Source organism: Carex rostrata, chromosome 13 (assembly GCF_964058835.1).
Source record: "Carex rostrata chromosome 13, lpCarRost1.2, whole genome shotgun sequence".
Taxonomy (NCBI): Eukaryota; Viridiplantae; Streptophyta; class Magnoliopsida; order Poales; family Cyperaceae; genus Carex; species Carex rostrata.
The window spans coordinates 5,648,617-5,664,529 of NC_135930.1; the positions used below are offsets into that span (position 1 = coordinate 5,648,617).

The 15,913-nt window shown below is 33.8% G+C and overlaps 2 protein-coding genes across 3 annotated transcripts; both read left to right on the top strand.

Annotated features, from left to right (window-relative positions):
* Window positions 1-5,744: 5,744 nt before the first annotated feature.
* Window positions 5,745-6,598, top strand: LOC144564223 (histone H2A.1-like). The gene is made up of 2 exons (XM_078313797.1): window positions 5,745-6,022; window positions 6,104-6,598. The coding sequence occupies exons 1-2, from the start codon at window positions 5,813-5,815 to the stop codon at window positions 6,356-6,358; spliced, it is 465 nt and encodes a 154-aa protein (XP_078169923.1). The 5' UTR covers window positions 5,745-5,812; the 3' UTR covers window positions 6,359-6,598.
* A 4,149-nt stretch (window positions 6,599-10,747) lies between these two features.
* On the top strand, window positions 10,748-13,538 carry LOC144564654 (UDP-N-acetylglucosamine transporter ROCK1-like). 2 transcript variants are annotated; one of them, XM_078314260.1, is made up of 5 exons: window positions 10,748-11,849; window positions 12,233-12,374; window positions 12,526-12,600; window positions 13,140-13,222; window positions 13,355-13,538. In XM_078314260.1, the coding sequence occupies exons 2-4, from the start codon at window positions 12,255-12,257 to the stop codon at window positions 13,206-13,208; spliced, it is 264 nt and encodes an 87-aa protein (XP_078170386.1). In that variant the 5' UTR covers window positions 10,748-11,849; window positions 12,233-12,254; the 3' UTR covers window positions 13,209-13,222; window positions 13,355-13,538. The 2 variants fall into 2 exon arrangements, with proteins under 2 accessions (XP_078170386.1, XP_078170385.1); XM_078314259.1 differs by having other exon boundaries at window positions 10,748-12,374.
* The last annotated feature ends 2,375 nt before the right edge of the window (window positions 13,539-15,913 follow it).

The window sequence follows — 15,913 nt, forward strand, 5'->3', positions numbered from 1 at the left end:
AGACCATAATGGGTAATTCTTTCCATCGAGTTTTATGGGTATTAGGTTTGTATGCAAGGTTGGTTCATGGGTTACGGCTGGGGTTTGTGGTGGTGGAACTTGAGGCTGTTGCATAGCTAGCAGTTGATTTTGCTGTAAGGTGATTAGTTGTGTTAGTTTTTCAATTAGATTATTGGTTTCGGCCATGGCTGTTACCAGAGTCATTTCTGGCAGCGGTTTCGTTAGGAAGAGAAGGCTAGCGAGATCTTACCAATGCTCTGATACCATGATTCAATTTAGAGAACACAAGCCTCCCAAGAAATCCCTTCCCTCCCTCAATTTTATTTATCAGAAAAACTAGTATTACAAGGTTCTTTTTCTTCTGTTTTTTCTATATTCTGTACATTGCGCCTCTACCTATATTTATCCTTTTTTTCCTCCATACACATATTTAGAAATTACAATACAATCATAAATCACAGATCCTATTACAGCTCATCTAATTTACATCCTGATTTTGGAGATTTCCTTTCCTGCTGATCTCTTTCCTTGTTTGTTCCTTCTATGCTGGTAATGTGACAGCTTGTAAATCCGACAAGTTCTTTATTACTTTGTCTCGTCTCTCAGGACTAAAGTGGCTCCATAAGTAGACAGTGTTGCTACAACACCTGTCTGTGGCTTCAGATAAAACCATAAGTCCATAACATAATAAGTCTGTGAGATTGCTCATTGATTGCTGAACGGTACTGCTCTCTTTCTCATACGACAGGATTCACCATGGCATACCAACAAAGAAATATCTGTACAGCGGGTCATATATTTGTTGCCCAGAGACGGAGATACGGATGGCACTTTTGAGAATGTTTAAAAGAAATTAAATTTTCAATTAGTGTTGAAAAGGATCTTTCAGAGAAACAACTTGTTCAGAACGTGTAACTAATCTTACCAGTAGTAAATGTTATAGGAAAAGCGGAAAGGCGATTGGAAAATTTTGGACTTGATTCTTGAGCACTCTGCGCAATTGCTCTGTTTTTTTTATTCTTTATGAGAAATTTTCGACTTATTAAAGACAATGGTGTTTCTTTATTAACCTTTTAAAGTTTATGCACAGAACCATGGCCAACGATGATGATATAGTTATCCAAATGGAGGCATTTACAAAATTATTCACTTCGAATATCACCTACACACTATTTACAAAATTCGGAGAGGCAAAGTGGTATAGGACTCGTATTTTTTCAGTGATTTTCAAAATCTAGGAAGGGGTTGTTGGGTTTTGACTGTTCAAACCCATTGATTAATAGTGTTGGGGTTTTGACTGTTCAAACTCATTGATTAATCATGTTGGGGTTTTGACTGTTCAAACCCATTTATATGCTTAAGGTGCGGAAAGAGTAAAACAAAACTTTTACATCTATCTTAAGCTACGGATTAAACGAATCAAGAAGATCCGTTTAATCCTATTTACAGATCTACTCCATAATTGATTTTCTAAAACATTAAATCTATTTATCAATTAAATAGATTAATATAACATGTTTATACCTTGTTTCCAAATCACAGTTGGAATGCAGACCGAGCGAGTAGAGCCTCACCAGGGAAGGAATCGACTCGGAGTATCACACGTGTGATACCTCTATTGGTTATCCACCAGGACTAACCAGAGAGCAGTTTATTTCTTTTGCCAGAAATACTATAAACCGCGGTATTCTGCAAAAACACTATTCACCAAAAAATTTGTTTCAATCAGATTTGCTAATTAAACCAAATCTGAAATACCGCGAAAATTCGGTAAAACACTATTCACCAATCGAAAAACCGTAAATAGAGAAAGAGAGAAATCCAATTAACGAAGTAATCAGATTAACACGTGAATTAGTGGTTTTTCTCTTTCACCTATGCCCCTCTATTTATAGGCAAATGAGGAGGTTCGCCAAAAGACCGAAATACCCCCGTACTTGACAAAATTACATTTTTGCCCTTTTGGATGAGGCATCCAATTTGGATTGTGCTATTTCATATTGGTTGGATTTGTTTAATGGATTCTAAACCCATTAACCCAAAGGAATAGTAAATAGCAAGCTTCTAAATAGCTAGCTATAGCGCCGCTATAGCGGTTTTGGACCCAGAAAGCTAAGCTACGGGCTAAAACTGCGCTAATCAAGCTACGATCGCTATAGCGATAATAGCGGTCCGCTATAGCGCGTAGCGGCAATAGCGGTCCGCTATGCTACATGGGTTATGATTTTGCAATTTTTTTTTCTAAAAACATGATTTTGCAATTTTAATGGGCCTTAATATCTAGATTGATTTTTTTTTTTACTTTATTAAGCTATAATGCTATATCAATACAATGGAACATGTGCGGGTTATACCGCTATATCAATTAAATTTTGTATCATGCATTAATATATGGTAGTGGTATATTTTGAATATAAAATATATCGATAGTTTTTGAATTAGGGATATTTTGAATGACAATTTGAACTTTGTATTGGTTTAATATGAATATTAGAACTTCTTAATTAATTTGATATTTTTTTTTCTTGATGAGACATTTTTACTAGGCAAAGCCTTCTATGGACATAAGGACCTATTTGTAAAATGAACATATTTTTATTTTTAAAGTTCAAACAGTCGATCCGAACCGTTCATCTTGTTCTCCATATTAATATGTGCTTGGAGACCAAATTTTACATTTTTTTCTGATTTTTTTTACTATTTATTAAGATGGGTACAAAATTCAATGGTCTGAATTTGATATTTTTTATACCCATCTTAATAAATAGTAAATAAATTCAGAAAAATGTAAAATTTGGTCTCCAAAGATATATTAATATGAAGAACAAGATGAACGGTTCGGATCGGCTGTTTGAACTTTGAAAATAAAAATATATTCATTTTACAAATAGGCCCTTATGTCTATAGAAGCATCACTCTTTTTACTATTAGTAGAAATATAAAATATAATTTTTGAAATAAAAAAACGCTATTTATAATTGCTTTCGCTATAGCTCCGCTATTCGCTAAAGCTTTTTTTTTGTCTCCCCGCTACACCGCTATAAACGCTATTTAGAAGCTTGGTAAATAGTAACTATCCAAATCAAATATGTATAATTGTCATGTACAATTATATTCGTTTACGATTTTCGTTTGGTAATTTTTATACAACATGTCAAACACGTTTATAAACAAACCTGTGTTTCTGTTTGTCATTCTAAATGACGTACAATTAATTATAATTAATTATACCAAGTATAACTAATTATAACCATTAGTTTTTGCTTTGTCATTTTTAACATGACAAATATAATTTAATTATAACACGTATAATTAATTATAATCATCTTAATATTGATCATAACCAATTTATAATCAATCACAATAAGATTCCCCGATTAACTCCTATATGGTGTGACCCAATAGGATCTATGTTATGTTGGTAAATAGAATTAAAACTGTTTTAACTTCTATAATCATAGGAGGCATCTGGCAGTATACACTATGACTATCCAATTACACAGATGATGATGTACTGTACAATATCACGATCCAGTAAACAATTTACTTGTGTCTGTTCTTCTGTCTCATAGCTATCAGATCAGTTTCAAGGTAGATGTGTGTCATCCTTGCTAACTGTATCTTTTCTTGATCTTGAGTAGATTATCAAATATAATTACTCTTGTAATTATACCGCATGCAGATAATCTAACTCTACCAAGGGGCCCAGTGATGCTATAGCTCGTATAGAGATACGAGGGACAAATAGTATTCTTGGCAGACTATCACTTCCTCAGCTAAGCTATACATATGGAAATGCTACCGTTATGACTGCTTTTTACGGACAGCGTTAGATAACACTCGCACATACATATTTCTTAGTGGGAACGATAAATACCTCATACTGTAGAACTTGACACTGAATGAAAACATAAATGACACGAACACAATTCTATTTAATGTTTCATTCGGGGTCTGTCAAATACCATGTTCCTAGAACATGTATCCATGTGATTAAAATGACATCTCGTGTCAGGTGGTTTGTAAAACTTAACCATCTTTTAATCCACATGCTAACCTTATCGCGGTAATTAGTGTTCTTGCTAATTACCTTGGTCAGTGACTTTTAAGAATATATATTATCTATATTATGGAGTTTCACAATTTCAGTCATGAACTCGAAATGATCCATAATTTCAATAATACTCAAGGCAACAAAATGATATATAAATAAACATTCAATTCATGAACAAAGCTTTATGATAATTTATCGTATTATTGACTTCTAGATTATTACAAACTAACAGGGGCAGCTGTCCCCCTCTGGCTGTGTGTGGGTCCGCCCCTGAGATAGTATACTGATAAAAATGAAATCACCACCACTCTCCAGCGATAATTGAAAGTTTTGTCTATTTATTCCGACATTTTTATTAATATCCAACGTAAAATAGAGATTAATAATTATGTTCACATTTTCTGACTATTTTTAAAAATGCCCAAACCGGCCTCTAGATGGTCGGTTTCGAATTTTTATTCCAAACTGGCCACTAGGTGGTCGGTTCTTAAAAAAAAAAATCAAAACCAGCCATCTATTGGCCAGTTCCGAAATTTAATTTAATTAATTTATTTGAGACACAGTGAAATTCGAATTTTTTAAAAATATTTTGTCATTTAGCATCATTTAAGACACCATGATATTTTCATCATTAATTTAGCGTAAGTTTCGCATTTTTTTTTGCGTAATTTAGCGTATTTCTTCTCATTGAAGATATTGTCTCTCTTTGCGTAATTTAGCGTATTTTAGTGTAATTTAACATAATTTCAAGTAATTTAGTGTATTTTAGTATAATAGTGCTAATTATACTTATAGTTAAGGTTCTAAATAGCACGCTATAGCAACATTATAGTATTTTCGGACTATAAAAGCTATGACGCTATCGGTGCTATTTCGCACTATAGCGGAGCTATATGGGCATAGCGTTGTTTTCTTAGCTATTCCGCTATAAGCAATAAACGCTATTTAAACCTTTGATTATAATTATGCTAATTCTACATCAAAAAAGTAATCTAACAAATATTTAAAAAGGTTTTAAAAAATTAAATTAAATTAAATTTCGAAACCGGCCACTAAATGGCCGGTTTCGATTTTTTTTTTTAGAAGATAACCAGCCACTTGGTGGTCGGTTTGGAATAAAAATTTGAAACCGGCCATTTAGTGGCCGATTTGGACATTTTTAAAAATAGTCAAAAAAATGTGGACATAATTATTAATTTCTATTTTATTTTGGATATTAATAAAAATGCCGGATTTATTTATGTCATGATATAACCCGTTAATTAATTATTTTTCAAACAAATTATGAAAATAAAAATATCCATGTAGGCTGTAGCCCCAGGCTGCGTGGAACTCCTTGAATAGTAAATTGAAATTTTTAGGAGTCGATAGTAAAGTTAAAATTATGAAATTGGAGAGTGGTACATAATAAAAGATCGGTCAAAAAGCTATTTATCCATGACCACCATTTGGGCCTAATTCGGCGGACCATTAACATACATACGTGATACGTCCGTGTTGATCCCTTCAAAAAGCTCAGTATTCAACTATTCAACCATATTTAAGGCAACCCCAGTGGAACTCATCTCAGCCGTCAACGAACAATCACATCCCACCGTTGAGTATCTGTACCCACGGATCACCACCTTGGCATCTATACTTTCTATAAAAAAGAGCAAGAGAATCAAAACTTTACCCATCCAAATTCCAAACAAAAAGCATAAAAAATTTCGCGGGCTTTCAAATTTTCCCTCCTCTCCTCCTAATCTCAGATCTGAAATGGATTCCGCTGATGGCAAGATCAAGCAAGGAGCTGCTGGTAGGAAAGGTGGGCCCAGGAAGAAGGCTGTCACACGCTCTGTGCGGGCTGGCCTCCAGTTCCCGGTTGGTCGCATTGGTCGGTACCTGAAGAAGGGTCGGTATTCTCAGCGTGTTGGTACTGGTTCTCCAGTCTATCTTGCTGCTGTTTTAGAGTACCTTGCAGCAGAGGTAAAATTCAGTTGTTTTAACCATTCATCCTTTATTGCTCTGAAATGACCAAGGGGTTTGTTTAATTAATTAAAAATTCAGGTGCTGGAGTTGGCTGGGAATGCAGCGAGAGATAACAAGAAAAATCGCATTGTACCTCGCCATGTTTTACTGGCGATAAGAAATGATGAGGAGTTGGGGAAATTGCTTGCTGGTGTGACAATTACATCTGGTGGAGTGCTTCCCAATATTAACCCGGTGTTGCTGCCAAAGAAGAGCAAGAGTGACACCCAAGAGGCCACCAAATCTCCCAAATCCCCATCCAAGAAGACCACCAAGTCTCCAAAGAAGCCTTGAGATTTAGGTTTGCTCTGGAATGCATGTCCTGTGTAATTATGTTGGATGGTTGTTGTTTGGCGGTCTGATTATGTGTTGTGTGATTTTGTATTTTGTTTTGTTTTAATATAGAAATGAGTATGATTAGTTAGGCTTTTCAAAAATAGTATGATTAGGTAGATTTATTTTCTTTGGTTTACCTTATTGTGCTTGAATTGAAAATAATTAGAGAATCTATATTGCTAAAAGTGATGGTTCCAAGATTGATATTCTGGGTTGTTGGCTTGTATCAATTTTCAGTATGATATATATATATATATATATATATATATATATATATATATATAGGCTATGGCTAATTTGTTGCCGGCAGCATTTCTGCCGGCGGTGCTGCCACTGTTTTTTCTATTTTTTGATGTTCAAACGATAAATCTAAACCGTTAGATGTTTAATCTATATTATAATCTACTTGGAGACCAAATTTTACATTTTTTTGAATTTTTTTACTATATATTAAGCTGGTTTGAAAACCGCTGATTTCAATGCTGCAGAAATTTACTGAAATCAGCGGTTTTCAAACCAGCTTAATATATAGTAAAAAAATTCCAAAAAATGTAAAATTTGGTCTCCAAGTAGATTATAATATAGATTAAACATCTAACGGTTTGGATTTGTTGTTTGGATATCACACGGCTAAATATAGCTCCGGCAGCACCTCTGTCGAAATGCTGCCAGCAGCAATTTAGACAGACCCTATATATATATATATATGAAAAGGGTTCAAATGCCTCCATGTTTTTGTGTCTACATCATGCCTCTATCTCTCTTCATCATTTTCAAAGTTCAAATAGTCGATCCGAACTGCTCAACCTAATTTCCATACTAAAATGTGTTTGGAAACTAAATTTTATATTTTTAGGAATTATTTTACTATTTTTTTAGATAGGTAAAAAAATACTGTTTTCAAATGGTTCAAATTTGCTGATTTTGTACCTATTTAAGAAAATAGTAAAAAAATTCCTAAAAATATAAAATTTGGTCTCCAAACATATTTTAGTATGGAGGTTAGGTTGAGCGGTTCGGATTGACTGTTTGAACTTTGAAAATGATGGAGAGAGATGGAGGCATGATGGAGGCACAAAAACATGGAGGCATTTGAACCCTCTATATATATATATATATATATATATAGAGATGGGCTATGGTGCATTACAATGCATAGGCCATGGTGTGCATTGGACCATAAATCACCGATTCAAAGTCCAAATGACCGATCCAAACCGTTCATCGTGTTCTCCATATTAATATGTGCTTGGAGACCAAATTTTATATTTTTTGGAATTTTTTTACTATTTATTAGGCCACTTTGAAAATCGCTGATTCAACGGTGGCTTCTGATTTTACTGTTCCAAACAGTCACCGTTGGATCAGCGATTTTCAAAGTGGCTTAATAAATAGTAAAAAAATTCCAAAAAATATAAAACTTAGTCTCCAAGCACATATTAATATAGAGAACAAAATGAACGGTTTGGATCGGTCATTTGGACTTTGAATCGGTGATTTATGGTCCAATACACACCATGGCCTATGCATTGCAATGCACCATAGCCCATCTCTATATATATATATATATTTGGCAGAATTACCCGTGGTTAAAAATATATTAGAAAAGTGCTGTTCATACATGTTATAATTTGTAAGAAAACCCCAGTGTAGACTGTGCAGTACATCAACAGCACAGCTGATTCCTACATTACAAAAAATAGAGGGAAAGTATATCCTACATAGCTAAACTGAGAAACTTGAGCCAGATTTCCTTCCCTTATAACATATATACAACAAGAACCCTGATTCCTAGATAGTATTTCAAAAAGTTCAAAAACTTCCTTGTACAAGTGCCAATCCGGTGCAGTTAGGAGTCAATTTTTGAACTTTTCAATTCATTGGGTATCACATGATGCTGGTACATAGTGTTCAGATCCCAGTTACCAGTAGAGTGATTAAGCAAGTCTTTGACCTTTATGGAATGGTTGAAGGATGAATGGGACTGCAGAGTTTGCCACAATGGAACTAAGGCTGAGAGAAAACTGGACACGTTTCACCATTTCCAATTGACCGTTGTAGGTGTGGAGATAGAGACAATCGTGCCAACAGCAACCCCCATCAGAAGCGAGTACATTTGTAAAGCCGGTTTGAACACTATGACATTCTTTAGCATTAAGGCCTGATTTAGTAAATCCAAATCTCTAAGACCTAAACACCCAACATTCTTATGACATGTTTGCATGAGATAAAAGAAACTTAGAGCATCTACAATGGTGATTTCTTTTAGATTGCTAATTTGATGTGTTAATTGCTAATATAATTGCTCTGATGTAGTATAGTTTCTAAATTAACAAATTTGCTTTAAAAGAAAATGTTTGTTTAGTGACAGATTGTCTAATTGATTGGTTCTAATTATTTCTTTCTGTATCAATAACGCTCTCTCCTAACAAAAACTTCACCTTTTTCATTTGATTTTTCTCAAATTTCGCTCAGATTTCTTCATTTTGTCTTGTTGCTAGTTGTCTGGATTAATTCTCCCCTTTTTTTATCTTCATTTAGACATTCCTCTTGCTCGAGACTTTTGAGAATGTTGTCTCTGTCTATGGGTGCGGGAGCCAGAGAAAGAGCAGAAAACAGTCTCTGTCTATGGGTGCAGCCGCGCAGGAGCCAGAGAAAGAGCAGAAATGGAGGAGTCAATGGTGGCAGCATCTCGGAGACTGTTCCAGCGACTCTAGAATGACAAGGAGGAAATCCGGTTGTGCTCCAAGGACTTCTCTTTCTCCTTCCGCAGCCTTATTGCTTTCAGTAAATTTGCGAACTTGACTGAGAAAAAGCCCTTATCCAGCTTCTCTTAAGCATTAGGCACAATAAGGAAGAGGTATTATTTTTCTTCTATGCTGACATAAAATGAAACCCTTTAGCATGACTCCAAAGCGTGAAATTCAAAGTTTCAAACCCAATAAAGGAAACAAAAGGAGAAAGAGAGGTATAAAAAAATCCTTTAATATCAGTCATTAACAAACTTCACAATTTATATGTGTGGAACCTGTATTAGAATTCCATCTGTTGAAATATTATAAATTATACTGTTTGGTTGGAGTTGGTACCGCTGGTACGAGTAAGAGGAGAGAGCAAGAGCGGTACCATTGTTCTTAAAATAAGCATGAAATTTTAGTTGTCTTGACCAAAGAAAGAATCAAAGATCATGACTTCATAAATTTGAACATTATGCTAGCTCCGACATAACAATATACACTACTGGTTATTTCGTTTTGTGGATTTCAGACCTAATAACACGCGTAAGAATTTGAATAAGCAACTGAATTTAGCATTTAAGAAATCCATGAATGACTACTATATATATTAACGATATCTTATTAGTCTAAAGTGATGTTGGTTTGAAACACAAGGCTCCAAATTTACATCCGCGTTTTTTGGGGCGCAGAATTGGAACTTTGGAAGTAATGATACCAGCTAGAGAAGAGGTGAGAGAGGAGAGAGCAAGAGCGAGAAGGGGAGAGAGCAAGAGCAAGAGCGACAGACAGAGAGAAAAGGGACGAATAAATTGAAATACCGAGAAGAAGAGAAAGGAGTTCATTTCTAATTTTAGGATGTTTTGGCGTTAATTGCAATTCATAATTAATTTCTGAGAAGTGGGATAGAGTGATTTAGAAATTATGAATCTCTTTAATTGTTATCTCTCCTCTATATTAGAGCATCTACATCCCTAAAACTCAACAGGGTTTCTAAATAACTATTAACTACTATTTAGAAATTATGGTCTCTAAAATTTCTAACTCTCACATCCCTGAAACTCATTTTAGAGTTTCTATTAAGCCACGCCAGCAACAAATTAAAAAGGAGAAACAATTTGAGCCAATCATTTAACCAACATAGAGTTTATAAACAGTTTCTTAATAAGAAACTTTCCTGCATAGTTTCTAAATAAGAAACTCTCCCACACTTGAAACTGTATTAGAAACTGCCACATTAAATTAGAAACTCTAATAGTTTCAGGAATGTAGATGCTCTTGCACCTTAAATTACTTTGAATGACAGAAAGTCGTGCGACTGGGATTCATCTATCAGAATTCGGATTTGAATCTGAGCCATCTAAACAAATGATATGCCTTCCTTTGATTAAATACATTCTTTATATGTGTAGAAGTCTAAATTTAGTTTAAATTGGACTCGCTACATATATAGCCACACATCTTGTCACAACTATCTTTGTTCAGCACCGTTGGATCTGAATCAAAAATCGTGCAGATTGAGCAAATTTTTTCGCTGGGACGCTTGTGGCCCGTCCCCCTTCCCTTCCCCTCCCTCTCCCCGATCCCTTCTTTCCCAAGAAAAAGAAAAAAATATAACCTAATCGCCTCAGCCATCTCCGCCATCTCTCTCTCGCTCTCTCGCCTCAGACTCGCGCCGAGTCATCTCTCCCCCTTTCGCTTAGACCGATGGCCTCCCCCTCTCTTTCTCTTACCCGAGGACCGAGCACAACCCTCCTCCCCCCCCCCTCAATGCTTAAGCTGGCGTTGTTCGGCGCCGCCTGCCGTCTACGCCGCCTTGAACAGCCTCTATAACGTCGATGGTGGTCATCGCGCCATTGTCTTCAATCGAATCGACGGTATTAAAGAAAATGGTTAATTGATGCAGGTAGAAATTCTACAAAGGAGTACCATTGCACAGTCAAATGTGGTCCCTCTTCGTCAGATGAGAATGTACATGGTTCTAGCCATAATAGCAATGTTCATTCCAGTGAAGAAGAGAGCTGGGTTGATGTCAAGACTCCTCCGGTTAATTTTTTTTTACATTGAGAAATCTAACTATGAATACTAACAAGTAAGGGTATTTATTGGATACGGTTTATTTGGTTTTCAACTAATCCAACAAATTTTGGATTAAAAGGTTTGGTTCTTGAGTTTAAATGGTTCATTTCGGTTGAATTGTTGAATAACTTCAATTTTCATTTCGGTAGAAATAGCTTCAGTTTTTTGGTTCGGTCTGGAAAGGTACACAAGCCATTGTACTATTTTTCCTTTCATTTAATTTATCTGTTAAGCTGTGCTATAATGTAAATATTGTAGTTAATTATATGTTGTGTGATGCATAAGTTGAATTAGACACAAATTGGGCCCCTAATTGGGATTTCATTAGAGGGTTTCTAATTTTTTTTTCCTTAGAGGGCTTCTAATTTAACACCTCCTCATTAGACATAATTTATTCCATTGTGTACTTCTGTTAAGTTTCTAATTTCACGTATTTATAGCTTAAATGACAGTAGTTACTCCATAATTTATTTACTGTTGGATATGTCATTGAAAATGCGGAGGATATTTTACCGTTAGAGTTGTCACTGGTACAGATGGTGTGTTTAGTACAAGGTATCCCACTGGTACAGAAGGCCAACGATGCTCTGGATGTGTCACTGGTGTGGCTTCAGGTTTGAATGATACATATGCTGGTAAGAGGAAAAACAGACACAAAATTCTGGTACAAGAGCAACCGGCATATTGGCAAATAAATGCTGATTAATTTATTTCTTGGTGTCTACACAAATGGGGACATCTATTTTTGAGAAGCTACGTTTGTTTTCAGTATTTTTCAGAGCTTTATGGTATGCAAATGGGTTGTTAGGGGTACTTAGCAAAGGGCTTTCTGTTTTGAAAAATTCTGGGATATTGCATGCATGTAATGTCTTGACTCTTTGATAAATGAATGCCTAATGGCTACTTTTCCAAAAAAATGTAGAGGTAGACGATATTTGGAGTGCTATGATAGGCAGCATAGCAAAATGTAGAGGTAGACGATATTTTTTTTATTTTCTTGCAACTTAAACAATTGCAGGTTAAGAAGCACACATCATACTATGACAGTGGAGATGTCATTTATAGCCAGCTTTTGCTTGTTGGCAAGCACGGCCCACTCGCCAAATGGAGAGGTCATTAAAAAATATGGCTTTTTTCATGGATGGACATTTTTGACTCTGGTAATTCCTTTTTATTTTTAATTTATTTCTGAAAATTTTGCTGGAATTTCCTATGACAAGAAACTGCAAAATTTCCAAGGTAGTGATTACTCAAATCAAAATTAATATATAGAACAGCTTGTGTTCATAAAATGAAGGTTCGCTTTTTCAGGTGCCGGTTATATCAAATGCTGTAGGTGGCATTCTTGTTGAACTTGTCACTGCTTATGCTGGAGGTGTTATGAAGGCAAGTTAACCTAATTTTGTGCTTCATTATTATTTTTGTAATATCATTTTTATTATCATACTTAGGTTCCATGGAGCAAATTACAAAAGTGCCCTGAATTAACTTGATCAACTCAGTATATGATGTAAGGGGCATATGGGTCTTAAAAGAATTAATTAGAAACCTAAGTATAATATATTAGAAGATTACATGTATTCATCTAGATTGAAAAAAGAGTTTTGTATTTGAAAACTAAAAAGGTGCCAGTGTATCAGGGTAAAAAGCTTTTAGGAGAATACTGTTACTTTTTACTGGTAAGGCCTCCTTCTGATAGCCTCCTTTTAGGCTCCTATATTTTCAGCCATCTCCCTTCTTTCTCTTTTAGAAAGGATTTAATCAATTTCTTTAAACACAGTTATTTTTATTTTTAGAATTTCATTAAACATAGAAATCAGTCACAGTAATAAACGTAGAATTGTTATTTTTAGGATTTTGTTAAACATATAAGGATTATTTTTAGGAATTTAATTTAATATTTCATGTTTATTTAATTTCGTTAGGACCCTGATTTTGTGGTTGAAGCAATGACAGCGGGACCTGCAACAGCATCGACCAGTGAAAAGTTTTAGGCCACATTCTTCAGGTCAAACAATTTTTCCTTGAATTTCAATTTCACAGTCAAATTAAGCTCAGAACAAAAAAAACCAACAAGGGAAATAAATAAGCAGATATATTGAGAATTATTCATTTTAACTTTGTCATGTCTGTATCTTAGATGGGCGGCATATGTTGCTAGAAGGAAAGGGGGTATCTTCTTCTGCTTCAGTGGAGGTTGCCACTATGTCTGTCATTGTTGCAGAGGCTGTCTGTATGTATTAAATAGGGAAAATCATGTGCATACTTGTATTCATGGGTTACCGCTTTTTTAAAAGTAGTTTTCTATCATGTCAAATTATATTTCAGACAATTATGTGATATCATTACTTTTTTAACAAAATAATTATTATTTTCATTGAAATATTTTTATAATAAAAATATGTTTTTGTTTTCTTATAATATATCCCGTTGCATCGCACGGGCACGATACTAGTACTTAGTGACGTGGTTAATTTTAATTTCTAAATGTTTGTTGGAATAGAGATGCTCTTATATAACAAAATATTGAACAAAGTTTTTTTTTTTTATGGTCAAATATTGAATTTCTATGCCTAATTTAGTTAAATTGCACGTAAAAATTGTAAAATCGAAACCATCTAAATTGTGAGAAATCATCAAATCAATCAATTATTTCAATTTTTCTAAAAAGATTAATTATGATTATTAAACCCATTTATATAATTACATAACAAAGCAAATTAGAATGTACATCTAAACTTCAAAAATAAATAAGCTTACAAATAAATTAAATTAAGTTGAAACGACTTTGGAGCGTTCTAAATTATTTCCAAAATAGTGATGACGTGTTGCGAAATCTGTTATTCATGAAATAAATATTGGTACCTTACTATCAACATCATTTATATGAGGTGAGACGATTAAACATTTTTTTTTAACTTATTGAAGTAGATTTGTATCTTCCATTAAAAACACAAATGATATGATCTAAATAAATTTCTTGTGGCCTGCCTCCCATAGAAATTGGCTTAAAGAATATGAACTTCATACATATCATATTATCATGCTAGATCCTATTCATATTTATTGCACATTTAACTAAATATTATATATTTGAGAATATTTGAGAAAAAAAAAATGAGAATAAGATATTTAAGAAAATCAAAAAATAATTATTGGGAATTAAGAATTAGAAGTAGAGAGGGATTTCTAATGTAAATTTTATTTAAAAAAACTAACTTAATAATTTGACAATGATATTCAATTCAGTTGGCTAAATCGGATATTGAGAACTCAATTTTGGACGCGCTACTCTATCCTTTCAGCTCTCGCAACTGGTTGTAGCCTCTAAACTCTGAAACGTTATATAGTCTCGGATTCTGTTATTTTCTGATTGTAAAAATTTGGTTGATAAAGTCAATGAAATGGAAACACAGTCCTTGCCATCATGGGAGGCAATTCATACAGTGGCAAACTGCATCCAACTGGCACAAAAATTGAAGGAATTTGTAACCTTACGGTATACCACAAGAGAGGCTTTAATGGGTCCGTATAAACTGCCAAATTGGGCCCGTTTACACAGTCAAAGAGGAGAAGGGACCAGTATCAATACTATTACAATACTATTACAGCACAGCTTCAATATATATAAAGTTAGTATTTTTTTTTATTTTGTTATTCTAAGATTAATGTTTACAGAAATGTTTTTTTACAAATTATTAACTCAAATTATTCATTCATTTTCATATTTGAATTTTGTTAATTAGTATTTATATCTTAAGTTTCATATATAATAAATATCATGACATAAATCCCGAGAACGGGCATCCATTATTAGATGTCTAAGCAAAAAAAAAAAAATGCGATAACTATTCATTTTGCATTTGTATTCAAATATATATTTGTGAATTATTCGCTCCGTATAGGATTTAGTATTTAGGGTTTAGGGTTCGAATTTGGCTTTAAATTTGACATCTGTTTACTATCCATATTCATATTCGTATCCAATAATTGAAAGATGGATATGAATTTGATATTAACATTATCTGCGCCAAATTCGCTCCATTTACATTCCTAGTTTGTTGTCAAAAATATTCTATTACAATGTTCATATAGTAAGGTTGATAATCTCTAATAATTATTCTATTTAATTTCATGTTGAACTTGTTTACAAATTGTTTTCTGTCTCATACATATACAAGTGACTTAATTGTTCTGCAGCAATCATTATTTCAAACCTTTGCTATACAACTATTGTCCTCAAAAAGTTTTGAGTACCACAATAATTACATATTCATATTTTCTTTTCAATCCAGTTGAGTTAAGAATTACGTTCAAGAACTAGCCTTTAATTTAATGACAAAGATACCGAGCTTCTACATAGAAGATCATAGATTAGAAACTCACAAAATGTAAAAATCATTTGTAATATATAAACATGTGTTTGAATGGAAGATCATAGATTAGAAACTCTTCCTTTGTAATATATAAACATGTGTTTGAAGAAAACTAGTGCGCTAGACCTCCACCTTTTGATTTCAAAAAAAAAAAAAAGAAGAAGAGAGAAAAGAATTACGTTCAAATCCACCCAGCTTAGATTTAACACACAATTTATATTTTGGACGAGTTTAATGACACTTTATGAAATACATAGTTCATATATACTTACATGGTAAATTAAGTTTTAAATTTTTATTTGTTTAACTGTTCAAATTTGTAT

Bases quoted from the DNA above. Each gene is read 5' to 3' on its own strand.
- LOC144564223 (XM_078313797.1), top strand. From the start codon at position 5,813: ATGGATTCCGCTGATGGCAAGATCAAGCAAGGAGCTGCTGGTAGGAAA. The intron at 6,023-6,103 runs GTAAAATTCAGT...TTAAAAATTCAG, and splicing joins TAGAGTACCTTGCAGCAGAG to GTGCTGGAGTTGGCTGGGAA.
- LOC144564654 (XM_078314259.1), top strand. From the start codon at position 12,255: ATGACAGTGGAGATGTCATTTATAGCCAGCTTTTGCTTGTTGGCAAGC. The intron at 12,375-12,525 runs GTAATTCCTTTT...TCGCTTTTTCAG, and splicing joins GATGGACATTTTTGACTCTG to GTGCCGGTTATATCAAATGC. The intron at 12,601-13,139 runs GCAAGTTAACCT...TAATTTCGTTAG, and splicing joins ATGCTGGAGGTGTTATGAAG to GACCCTGATTTTGTGGTTGA.